Source organism: Phyllopteryx taeniolatus, chromosome 12 (genome assembly GCF_024500385.1).
Source record: "Phyllopteryx taeniolatus isolate TA_2022b chromosome 12, UOR_Ptae_1.2, whole genome shotgun sequence".
Classification (NCBI taxonomy): Eukaryota; Metazoa; Chordata; class Actinopteri; order Syngnathiformes; family Syngnathidae; genus Phyllopteryx; species Phyllopteryx taeniolatus.
In genome coordinates, this window is record NC_084513.1 from 1277159 (window position 1) to 1289747 (window position 12589).

Here is a 12589-nt window from a genome sequence, read left to right on the forward strand (position 1 = left end):
GAGTCCTCCCCGAACATACCCGAAGCTCAAGACACCGAGGTGCGGTTACTCTATCCACCACAAGGGCTACCAGAAGTGACGTTGCAATTCCCAAACACAGCGCGCTACACTCTATACGCAAAGGCGAGCAATGTGTTGGAATATGTGGAAGGGAAGGATTTCGACGTACAGGAGCACCCAACTTAACTTGGCATCGTCAAAGCGTACATATTTGAGCCGATCAGGAGGTCGGAACCTGTCAGCGACGACGACGAGCAGGCAAATAGCAGCTGTACAACAGAAAAAGAGAGTGGCCACTGGCTCGATGTGACGGTATATCAAAAGCATGTCTTCTTATACACTCATGGCTTTTGAAATAATGGCACCCCAGGGGTGCCAATATTTTTGAGCACAACTATTGCGACTCGAGTTGCATTATAACACGGCGCACACAAAGTCTTTGCCATGTGTCTGTTGGCTTGTCATAGAGGCAAAAGTACAGACGACAGTACTGAAAATTACTGTGTGGGTCTTTTTTTCCTACTGCCCAGTGCATAGTAACCATAATTGAGTTGTAGGTATATATAAGGAAATGCACACCTTGTGTCTGCGCCGCTTCGCTGGTGCATCGTGTCGGCTACGAGATTTCGTTCTCTTGGTGGCGATGGAGGTCCCGATGGCCATCGGAAAAATAGCACCGCAGCTGGTTTCAGCCTTTGCCTAACTACACCTGTGTATCCAATGCTTTCTCAAAACACGCCGGTTCGAAGTGATCGGCACAGAGTTTGGAATGCTTGCTTAGGCACCCATAGCTTACCACGCTTCTTCCCCTGTCGAGTGACTTTCACTGTCCACTGGTCACGTATTCCTTCTTCACTAGAAAAAGCCAAAAAAAACCAAAAAAAAAAACCTCAACGCTGCCTAAACCATCGTGACATCGTTAAATCATACAACAAATATAGGACGGGAACAACAGCATGGAAAAATAGCACACAACGCCGAATGAACAGGATGTTTGGCTTGTGTGACGTCACAGCGCCGGAAAGCGATGAAGACCAGCAGGCGCGGGATGCAGAAAGCAGAAGCCGCATTCTGCATCATATCGATATTCTTTCACCTTGAAATTTGATGACTTTTCCTCAGGTGTGCAAAAATACACAAAAATCAAAATAGTTAAGATGTCATTTTTTACACAAGTTTACACTGTACTGGCGCTCGAACTTGACACAACAGATAAATGCAATGAATTTGTTTGCTATTTTAGTGAAAAAATAAAATCCATTAGCTCAAGTATCAGCACAAATCAGCAAAATGAAATAATGATACAACATCTACAACCTTCTAGAAATTACTCTATTACCATGCCAGAATTTGATACAGTTGACCAAAAAGCTGAAGAAAAAACTATTCCACAGCTGAAACCATTGTAGAGGACATGCTCCCTGCAACCTGAGGTGTCACAGTGACTCCCCCACAACTTGATAAACTGCTTTCTTCCAAGCGGCCCTGCTGTGCGAGACAACCACTAGAAGATGCCTACTGGACCTTAACCTAATTAGCAGCTCTCCATCAAATCTGGATTCCCGTTTTCAGAAAGACTCCATTCCTTCTTTTGAAGATAGCGACCAAAAGGTTGGATCCTTTTGAAGACCAAGCTGGGCAGATCGACAACGGAACGCAAATACAGCAATGAACTATTTGCTTAATATTCAAACATACACGCAAGGCGCCACCCACTGGTGTTTGAGAGTACTGCAACCCGGAATGGTTGTTTTTAACTGAAGATAAAATGTCCATTTTGATATTTCACCAACTCTGAAGAAATAGTCCAAATGTATGCCTTGATGTCTGTGTCAGTGTGTCAACTTGACAGGTGCAGCTGCGAGACTTTGAGAATTGATTGTCTCGATTTGAAGCCCAAACAGCAAAAAATGTGATTGAACCATAAACAGTTGATTTGTCAAGAATAAAATTTCAACAATCATTCTATATCCCTGTACTTGGCTGCATTCATCTTTCCTTTGATTGCAACCAGTCGTCCTGTCCCTGCAGCTAAAAAACACCCCCACAGCATGAAGCTGCCACCACCGTGCTTCACTGTTGGGACTGTATTGGACAGGTGATGAGCAGTGCCTAGTGAGGATAAGCGGTACAGAAAATGGATGGATGGATGGATGGGATTCAAATCAAACTGTCAAGCATTTCAGAAAAGCATTATCATTCAACAAAACATAACCATAAATACATTAATGATGGTTGTTGTTAAGTCGTACTTTAAAAAACAATATTTCACAAATTCTGTCAGTGTGTAAATTTATGAGCACAACTGTATGCATACAGTCATCTGTACCCCTGTCATATTGGAATGAAAGTGTAGGCTACACCTTTTTCATAACCTCTAGGCGGTGGTGGCATATTAGAATGAAAGTGTACACCTTTCTCATAACCGCTCGGTGGCGGTGGCATATTGCAATTAAAGTGTATAGCTTTTTCATAACCTCTAGATGGCGGCATACATTTATAAAATGTGAAAGTTTTATTTCATTTCCCCTTATACGGCTGTATAATGCGCAATATTGACGTTTGACAATTTCTTGGGGAAAAAATGCTCATTATACACGAGAAATTACGGTACTAAACATAAGGAACAAAAGTCATATAGAAGTCAGATAGTGTCTTGGCAAAATCTGCAACCTGCAAAAACAAGTACCTGCCCAAAAAAAGTACCAAATGAAAATAATTAAAATACACTTTCCCTTTTCTCTAAAACATTGATGAAGGATTAATCACCCATTTATCAATATCAGACTATTAATATATTCTGGAAATATCTTGGCCTGGTCCAAAGTGACCCAAAACATACTGTGTACATGGAAAATGAACAGTATGTAAGGGTTAATATTAACTATCACCGTATGCTATGCATCACCATTAACTGGGACAATGAAACAACAAACAAGTTGTCTAATGAGCATGAATGTCACATATTGCTGCAAAAGTCATCCATCTAGCAACATGCTAAACACCAATGTCGAAAAAACACATGAATGTTTTCAGTTTGAGTCATCAATGACATTTTACTGCCTTTAATGTGAGATTTATTTGTATCTGTTGTCATGACGACCTTTCTGTCTCTGGCCATCACTTTTTGGGGGCTTTTTTTATTCACTTGACACGGATGACTATAAATCTGCAATAATCCCTCAACCCCGTACTAAAGCAGTCATGCAGCACAAAGTATTAATCTCCTGTACATTATAATCTTTATCTTTTGACTAATCCTTCCCTTACATGAGGGAATATCCAGACGATAACTCGTCTCATCCCATCTGAAGAGTCCGAGACCTGATGTGTGTCTAAGAAGAAGAGGAAGTATGGCAGCTGTGATCATTCATACATAACAAAACAGAACCACAATCTGATTTATTTGGATCATAAGAGATTTAACCTTCAATCAAAGTTCAATCCCTTTTTAGGCACATAGAGGGAGAAATATTGAGCTTCACAAAAAGGAACTAACATTTCATATAGCTAGATCCGATATACATTGTTCTTATAATGTGTGCGAGTGTGTGTGTGTGTGTGTGTGTGTGTGCGTTAACAGTAAATCTCATTAAACCACATCATGGAAGTGTTAATTTATTTTTTTTAAATCACTTATCTTTAGCTATTATTTCATGCTCTCCTTTTTGGGGTTTTGTTCTATATTTTCAATAAGATTCAAGATTTAACATTTCTTGTATTATTTTTACCATGACATCCCTGTCAGCAGTGTTTAGCAGTAAAGCCAATTGAACCACATCAAATGTGATGAAACAATATTTTTTGCATTATTGATTATACATTCTTATTTCATGTTTCAACAGTAAACAATGAGAAGGGGGTGTGAAACACTTATTCCACCCTGTTGTGTTGAATGCCATTGAAATATCCTGGCAGTATTCCGCTTGGGATCTGTTTAAAAAGCCAAGATCTCTATGTGAAATACACTGCATATAGACTGGGTGCGGGAGCCCACCAATCAGGCCGGATTTACACTGCAGGTCTAAGTCCCCAATTACGATTCAATGCCTTTATCCATTTTCTTGATTGTCAGTTTCCATGTACATTTCAAGATGACACATATCCAAATGTGTTTACACTGACTTATTCTTCTTTTCCTTTTGGCTTGTCCCTTTAGGGGTCGGCACAGCGCGTCATCTTTTTCCATGCAAGCCTACCTCCTGCATCCTCCTCTTGAACACCAACTGCCCTCATGTCTTCCCACACGACATCCATCATCCTTCTCTTTGGTCTTCCTCGAGCTCTCTTGCCTGGCAGCTCCAATCTCATCATCCTTCTACCAATATACTCACTATTTCTCCTCTGGACGTGTCCAACCCGTTGAAAGTCTGCTCTCTCTAACTTTGTCTCCAAAACATCGAACCTTGGCTGTTCCTCTGATGAGCTCATTTCTAATTTTATCCAACCTGGTCACTCCGAGAGCAAACCTCAACATCTTCATCTCCGCCACCTTCAGCTCTGCTTCCTGTTGTCTCTCCAGTGCCACTGTCTCTAATCCGTACATCATGGCTGGCCTCACCACTGTTTTATAAACTTTGCCCTTCATCCTAGCAGAGACTCTTCTGTCACATAACACACCTGACACCTTCCTCCACCCGTTCCAACCTGCTTGGACCCGTTTCTTTACTTCCTGACCACACTCATCATTGCTCTGGACGGTTGACCCCAAGTATTTAAAGTCCTCCCCCCTTGCTATCTCTTCTCCCTGTAGCCTCACTCTTCTCCCACCACCCCTCTCATTCATGCACATATATTCTGTCTTAGTTCGGCTAATCTTCAATCCTCTCCTTTCCAGCTCATGTCTCCACCTTTCTAACTGTTCCTCCACCTGCTCCCTGCTTTCATTGCAGATCACAAATTGCACTTACATAGTGTATCTACGTCAGTGTCAACACCTGGCAGTGACAACATGTGAGCACACCATTATACATAAATAATGCAAATATTGACTGTACATTTACAAACCACAATTTCCTTTTCACAACACTCAATAAGAGTTTGGGAGCTGAGGACTCTAATTGGTGAACCTTAGTAGGTGGAATTCTTTCCCATTCCTGCTTGATGTACAATTTCAATTCCTCAGCAGTCAGGGGTCCGTTGTCGTATTTTGCACTTTATAATGCACAATATTTTCAATGGGAGACAGGTCTGGACTCCTGGCAGGCCATGCCAGTACTCGCACTCTTTTACTAAAAAGCCACGCTGTTGTAACACGCGCAGAATGTGGCTTTGTCGTTGTCTTGCTGAAATAAGCAGGGATGTCCCTGAAAAAGACTGCCTGGATGTGTTCTATGTGCCTTTCTTTCAGCATTAATGGTGGCTTCATAGATGTGCAAGTTACCCATGCCATCACAGATGCTGGCTTTGTGCTGATAACAATCTGGATGGTCCTTTTCCTCTTTGAGGAGGACACATCGTCCATGATTTCCAAAAACAATATGAAATGTGGATTCGTCAGACCACAGCTCACTTTTCCACTTTGTGTCACACCATCACAGATGAGCTTGGGCCCAGAGAAGCCGGCGGCGTTTCTGGGTGTTGTTGACATATGGCTTTTGCTTTGCATGTTAAGAAAAGCAAAGCAAAGCAAATTTATGTTTTTAGCGCCTTTCATACAGAAGGTAACACAATGTGCTTTACATGATTAAAAGCATTTAAAAACAAATAAAAAAAACAGCTTCTAAACATTTAAAACAAAGAGGAAAAAATAAAAATACAATTAAAACAGCGTACAGTGCAAGAAATATCATTTAAAAGTGGAAATGCTCTAAAAAGCATGGGGGGAAAAAAAGGTTTTTAACCTGGATTTAAAAACATGCACACTTTGGGGCTGACGTCACTTCTGTTGGCAACTTATTCCATTTGTGTGCAGCATAATAGCTAAATGCTGCTTCACCATGTTTGCTTTGGACTCTGTGCTCTACTATTAGAGATTAGTAGAGATTTAACTTGCATTGGTAGATGTAGCGATGAACTTTATAAACTGACTTGTAAACTGAGTGTTCCTGAGCCCACGTGGCAATATCCTTTACAGAATGATGCCGGTTTTTAATACAGTGCTGCCTGAGGGATCGAAGGCCTTTAATGTTGGTTTTTGGCCTTGCCGCTTACCTGCAGAGATTTATCCAGATGCTTTGAATATTTTGACCATAGATGGACCATGGTCCATAGATGATGAAATCCCTGAATTCCTTGGAATTGTACATTGAGAAACGTTCTTAAACTGTTGACCTATTTGCTGACGCCCTCGACCTGGAATGCCTCAATGTCTTCATACCGCCACAGTATTCTTGTGCCTTTCTTTGGATCTGGGGGTGATTTAGGGTCAGGTTTGTCCCCTAGCGCTCCCAAAGAAACTGTTTTGAGGGAGTTTTTCAGCTTTCTCCTCTTTTTGAATGGTGGTTTAGAGCACTGATTCCCAACCAGTGTGCCAGGGCACATTAGTGTGCCGTGAGCGCTCTTCAGGTGTGCCGTGGGAAATTATAAAACTTTATTTAGTTGCTCAAAAAAGTATTTATTTACAAGAAATAATTTATCTTTGTTCCTCGATTTATGCCAGTGAGGCATAGTGACAGACAGAACACATAAATGGTATTCTATTAGATGGCAGGAAGTACATACAGTAATTGATGTAGCCACTTTTTGTGACATTTTTGTTTGTTGGTGTGCCGTGAGATTTTACAGTTTTAAAATATTTGCCTTGGCTCCAGAAAGGTTAGAAATCACTGGTTTAGTGGGTGAGCTCATTGAGGCAACGTCCTTCCCATCCATAGAATCAAAACAAGTGTCCCCACATTCGCTACCTTTACCATAAAATGACATTTCAACCATTTGGTAGAGCACGTTTTTTTTTAAATTATTTGAATATTTTATTATATTATAAGACTTATTTTATTTTTGTTGCTTTAAATTTCATAATTCTGTTCAATAACACCTCTGAAAGGATAATATGTCAAAAAAAAAAAGTCTTACCTTTGTAACTTCCGCCAAAATGTGTCCTTATGTGACGATGAAATTTTCTAGGTCTCACTTCCTATTTGAAGGGATGCTGAAAAAGCAATCTGCTAAAAGACGCAGTGCCATCTAGACGGTTACACAGAACCTTAAATTGAAGACTCTAAATTACCCGTAGGTGTGAATGTGAGGGTGACTGTTTGTTTGTTTATATGTGCCCTGGGATTGGCTGGCGACCACCGAGGTTTCTGGCTTGATTTGTAACTTTTAGTGACACGGAATTAAGGTGAGGCGTAATCTTTAATCTTTCATTTTTCGGGTCAAAAACAATTCCTTCAGTCTTGTCTGCATTGAGCTGGAGAAAACTTTGACACATCAATTTGATTTGATGGATGCACCTTCTGAGAGCAAGTCAAGGACTGTAGTCATGTGATGACATTGAAATATAAAGTTGTGTATCCATATGCATAAGAGATGCTCATGTTCTATTATCAGTGCAAGGGGTAACATGTAGATATTGAATAGAAGAGGCCCAAGAATGGACCCCTGAGGAACCCCGCATGTGATCTTTGTTTGCTCTGACTACCAATTGAGACAAAGTAGTCCCTATCTTGTAAGTAAGATTTAAACCAATTGAATGAAGTGCTCGTAAGTCATAACCACTTTTCCAGTCTATCAAGCAGTATGATGTGATCAACTGTATCAAATGTCCAGTAATAACAGGACGTTGATTGTAGATGCATCATTGTTCAAATGGATGCCATTTAACAATTTTATAAGTGCAGTCTCAGTGATGTGTGGTCGAAAACCAGACTGAAATTCAATAATGAGATGGATTTGAACGAGAAAGGCATGAATCTGTTGAAAGACAACTTTTTCAGTGATCTTTTCCAGAAATGGAAGATTTGATATGGATCTGTAATTACTTATGGGTATGTAATGTAATGTAATTACATACCCTCACTAGGGTCGCGGGTATGCTGGAGCCTATACCAGCTAACTGCGGGCGAGAGGCGGGGTACACCCTGGACTGGTTACCAGCCAATCGCAGGCATCCAAATTAATTTTTTAAGAGGTTTGATCACAAATGGTTTTCAAGGCATGAGGAAACTGCACTGACTGATCATTATTTATTATCTGCACTACATCTAATGCAATGTAATTAAAAACACTTAAAGAAAATTGTAGGTAGACTGTTATGGGCAGCATGTTGTTGATTTTAGGTTAAAGAGAGAGGTCCCGTGGCACGGTGGATGACTGGTTAGAGCGTCTGCCTTGCAGTTCTGTGGACTGGGGTTCAATCCCCGGCCCCGCCTGTGTGGAGTTTGCATGTTCTCCCCGTGCCTGCGTGGGTTTTCTCCGGGTACTCCGGTTTCCTCCCAGATCCCAAAAACATGCGTGGTAGGTTGTTTGAATACTCTAAATTGCCCGTAGGAGTGAATGTGAGTGCGAATGGTTGTTAGTTTATGTGTGCCCTGCGATTGGCTGGCAACCAGTTCAGGGTGTACCCCGCCTCCTGCCCGAAGATAGCTGGGATAGGCTCCAGCACTCCCGCGACCCAAGTGAGGATAAGCGGCTCAGAAAATGGATGGATGGATGGAGAGAGGTCCCTAAAATGCAACATCTTTATCAAAATAAACGTCAATCAAAGAAATTATTTTATGTTTCCCTTCCAGAACACATATACTAATGCAGACAAGCTGCTGGAGGCGGCCGAGCAGCTGGCCCAGACGGGCGAGTGCGACCCGGAGGAGATCTACAAGGCGGCGCGCCACCTGGAGGTTCGAATACAAGACTTTGTACGCCGCGTTGAGCACAGGAAGCTGCTGCTTGACATGTCCGTGTCCTTCCACACGCACACCAAAGAGGTGAGAAACAATACATTTGCGCCCACTCAGTGGCTGCTGTGGCTGTTGTTCATTGCGTACGGAGCCATGACATTCAAAGAGGGGACCTCTTTGCTCCACTTGGATATTAAGTGGTTTACCCTTTTGCAATTGGGGTGGATTTTTGTTCTTCTCCAACTCCCCAAATTTCAAGATTGGTCTGCTAACGCGTGTTAATGTGTGCTAATACTAAGGCATGCTAATGGTAATATGTGCTATCGTGTGCTTGCGCATGCTGATGCTTGGAGCAAACTGATTAGCACACCGCTAAAAGCGAGTAGTAGTGAATAGTGGAGTCTGCACTCTGCAGCAGCTCAGCAGTTTGCTCCTCCCGCCGGCTTGGGGATAGTTGCGCAGGCACACACACACACACACACACACACACACACAGGCATACACACACACTCTGAGACACAAGGAACCCTCCATCCACCCTGAAAGGCATTTCCCTAACTTGTCGGCAGAGAAGGCACTCATGTGTAACTAGGTAGCGATTTAATGACATTTAAATTAAATATCAACATCTTAACTTTTAGCTAAGATTAGCTTTTCTTTTTAGGGAGTCCAACATCAATAGTGTGTCTTCTTTTTGGGAAATGAAGGATGGAGACTAGTGCAACAGTAATAGTTAGAACAGAGTGAATTATTATTCTATAAGAATAAAAAAAATAATAATAATGGCTTTTTTTTTTATTGCTTTAGCTGCATCTGAAGAGCCTGTACCGTTTAAATGTTGATGGAAGTTGAATTTGTACTGCGCGTAGTTTTTTTTAACCTATTCCTAGCCATGGCGTCTGCTAGCCAGAAGCTGAGATGTTTACAGACCAAATGTGTGGCTATTGTGACTTCCCATATTTTTAAGTCAACACTCACTCAAGTCGAGTCGACATGGACTAGTCACTGATGATGTCATTAATATTTTTTTTCAGTGCAGTATTAGAATTAAAAATGAAAATCACACGAGGAGGGAATGCTTTGTAATAATCTACATGCGCTGACAATGGACAGTTTGTACACCGTATTTACCAGGAACTTACACGTTACAACACAATAGAAAAGACGTCGGGTGGATGAAGCCTTGGCAGGTGCTGCATGATGGTATTTACAGCCAGAGGAAAATAAAATCTCTTGCTCGGTTTCCTTGCTGCTGAGATATTCACGCAACATTTGCATGTTCCTCTCTGCCTTGTATTCTGGTCTAGCTGTGGTCATGGATGGAGGAGCTCCAGAAGCAGCTGTTGGATGATGTGAGCTGCGACTCTGTAGATTCTGTGCAGACACTAATCCAGCAGTTCCAGCAGCAGCAGACAGCCACGCTGGAGGCCACGCTCAATGTCATCAAGGAGGGCGAGGAACTTATGCAGCAGCTCAGGTAATATAATAGATACATACAGCATAGCATACAGTGAACCCGTTTATCGTACGTTCCAGACCCACCTACAATAGGGGAAAATCCACCATATAGAGAAACCATATAAAAAAAAAAACCAACCAATACCACACGCTTGAAACACATTTAAAGTTATTAAAACACACTTTTTAAAGTATTCCTTAGTGCCTGTTCTCAATCGCTCACTGTCAAGAAATAGAATATCGTATAACATACAGTAATTAAGGAAACGAAAACAAGATTCGCTCACACAGTTCTCCAGATAAGAGGCAAATCGTGCTTGCGTCAACCTGTTAATTTGTCACTCTTGAAGTTGAAGTTCACTGTAAAACTAACAAAAAACAAGAGACTTAAACATTGTGTATTGAAACACAAAAATGTTTAACCAAACCATTTAAGTCAAATGAAAGTCTGCTAGCTTAATGCTAACAGATAATGAAAAACACCCTAATGAAAATTAGCATAGATGTTACAATAATATATGTTACAATACAATAAAACCCTTCAAAACTTTGCTGCACTGAAAAAAATTCATTTTCCACCACACAATGCAGTAAAGTGACATAGTTTTTCCCTTCTTTTCCTAAAAATAATAATAACATAATATACATTACTTTAACACATTTTAATCATGTGCGACCGACCAACGTACATGTTCGATTAAGTAAATTCAAGGGATGTTTTTTTCCAGTGTACTTTAGCGCATACAGAACTGCAACACATACAAACAGAGCATCCAACAATACTCACCGGCATCTCTGCTCTGTCAGAACGACAATTACTGGAGCTTACAGTTACAATTACCCTGCCTCTCTTCCAAAGACCTCAATGCTACCCGGTGTGTTGCGGCACAACCCGGCACTACACTGCAATTCTAAAGTCAGACTTTCCTGTAGACTGTAAAATCTCATAAAGAAAACGATTGCTCAGAAATCTGTGATATCTGTGAATGATGAATCGCAATATACCAGGAGTTCACTGTATTAGCCTTCAGAATGCCATATTTTTTGTTTGATGTCTCCGTCCGTCTCGCTGTCCTGCAGAGATGCAGCCATGTCCACTAACAAGACGCCGCATTGCAGTTCCATTGCTCACATCCAGGGTGTGCTGCAGCAGTTGGATGAGGCCCAGGGCCAGATGGAAGAGCTGTTCCACGAACGAAAAATCAAACTCGACATCTTCCTCCAGCTACGTGTCTTCGAGCAGTACACCATAGAGGTATCCATCCCATCCTTTCTCTTGAATTCATGTACAAACTTTAGGTTGTGTAGGTTAGGGTTAGGGTTGTGTGTAATGTGTGTAAATGTGTTAAGGTACTAAGTTTTGTACCTTTCTTGGATACTGTATGTCAAATCTGCAGTAGTTCATTTTGGCAGCATAGTACAAAAATTTATCCCATGACATATTTTAATAAAATCCAATAATTATAAAAATTAATTGTGATTCAATGTATTGACTGTTATCCAAACTAATATTAAATGAACAATTAATCACTATCAACAGTTCAGAGCAGACTAATTTGTTGCCTAAATGGGCTGGTGTAATAATCAAACCAGGAAGTAAACTGAATATATGAAGCAATCCAAAAACATAATTTTAACCAATTAGAGAATCAAAACATTTTATCTGCTGCTCTGTTTTTGTCTTCGGTTAAAAAATTTTTTTTATTCCTCTTAATGCTTAAAAAAGTCATTTTATAGTAATTTATATCCTTACTAAGTATTTTTATTGGATTTCTTTATTTTTTATTTTTGAACAATCTGCTTTGTGTTGCTGTAACACCTGCATTTCCCCTCAGGATATCATTCAAGGATTAGGATTATTATCTGTTTTTTATCCACTTTTTAATTCAGATTTGAATCGTTTTTAGATTTTCCTTGAAATTAAGAACCAGCAATTCAGACCGAACTACTGTGGATCCCCGTTATTCATGGAGTACAGGGACCCCACCACAAATAGAGTATATCCACAAAAATTGACGGCCAATGATAATTGCATTAGAAAAAAAAAGAAATTAAACCCACAAAAAATCTTGAAGAAGCAGGGACATACCGCTAATCAGCGTTTTACATGAAAAACAGGGATCAGTACCCCCCCACAAAACATAATAAATCCGCGGTTGCCTAACTGCAAAGACGTGCCTCACAGAAAAAAAAAAATGCAACATTTTTAATTGTTATTTAATTGTAAAAAGAAGTTAAGCAATGTTACATTATTCAAGTTACTGTTAACTTTTCCCCCAATTTTTTCAACATTAAATGCCTTGTTAGTTAACAAGATTTCTTTTAATCACATTTTTGTAAAAATGAATGTATGA

The 12589-nt window shown here is 40.5% G+C and overlaps 1 protein-coding gene across 1 annotated transcript in view; it reads left to right on the forward strand.

The window, feature by feature from the left end:
* LOC133486406 (kalirin-like) overlaps positions 1–12589 on the forward strand; it is a 218457-nt gene that overhangs the window by 88331 nt on the left and 117537 nt on the right. Inside the window, 3 exon segments of the mRNA XM_061791478.1 lie at positions 8673–8864; positions 10085–10254; positions 11316–11490. Of these exon segments, the coding sequence (XP_061647462.1) occupies positions 8673–8864; positions 10085–10254; positions 11316–11490 (537 nt within the window).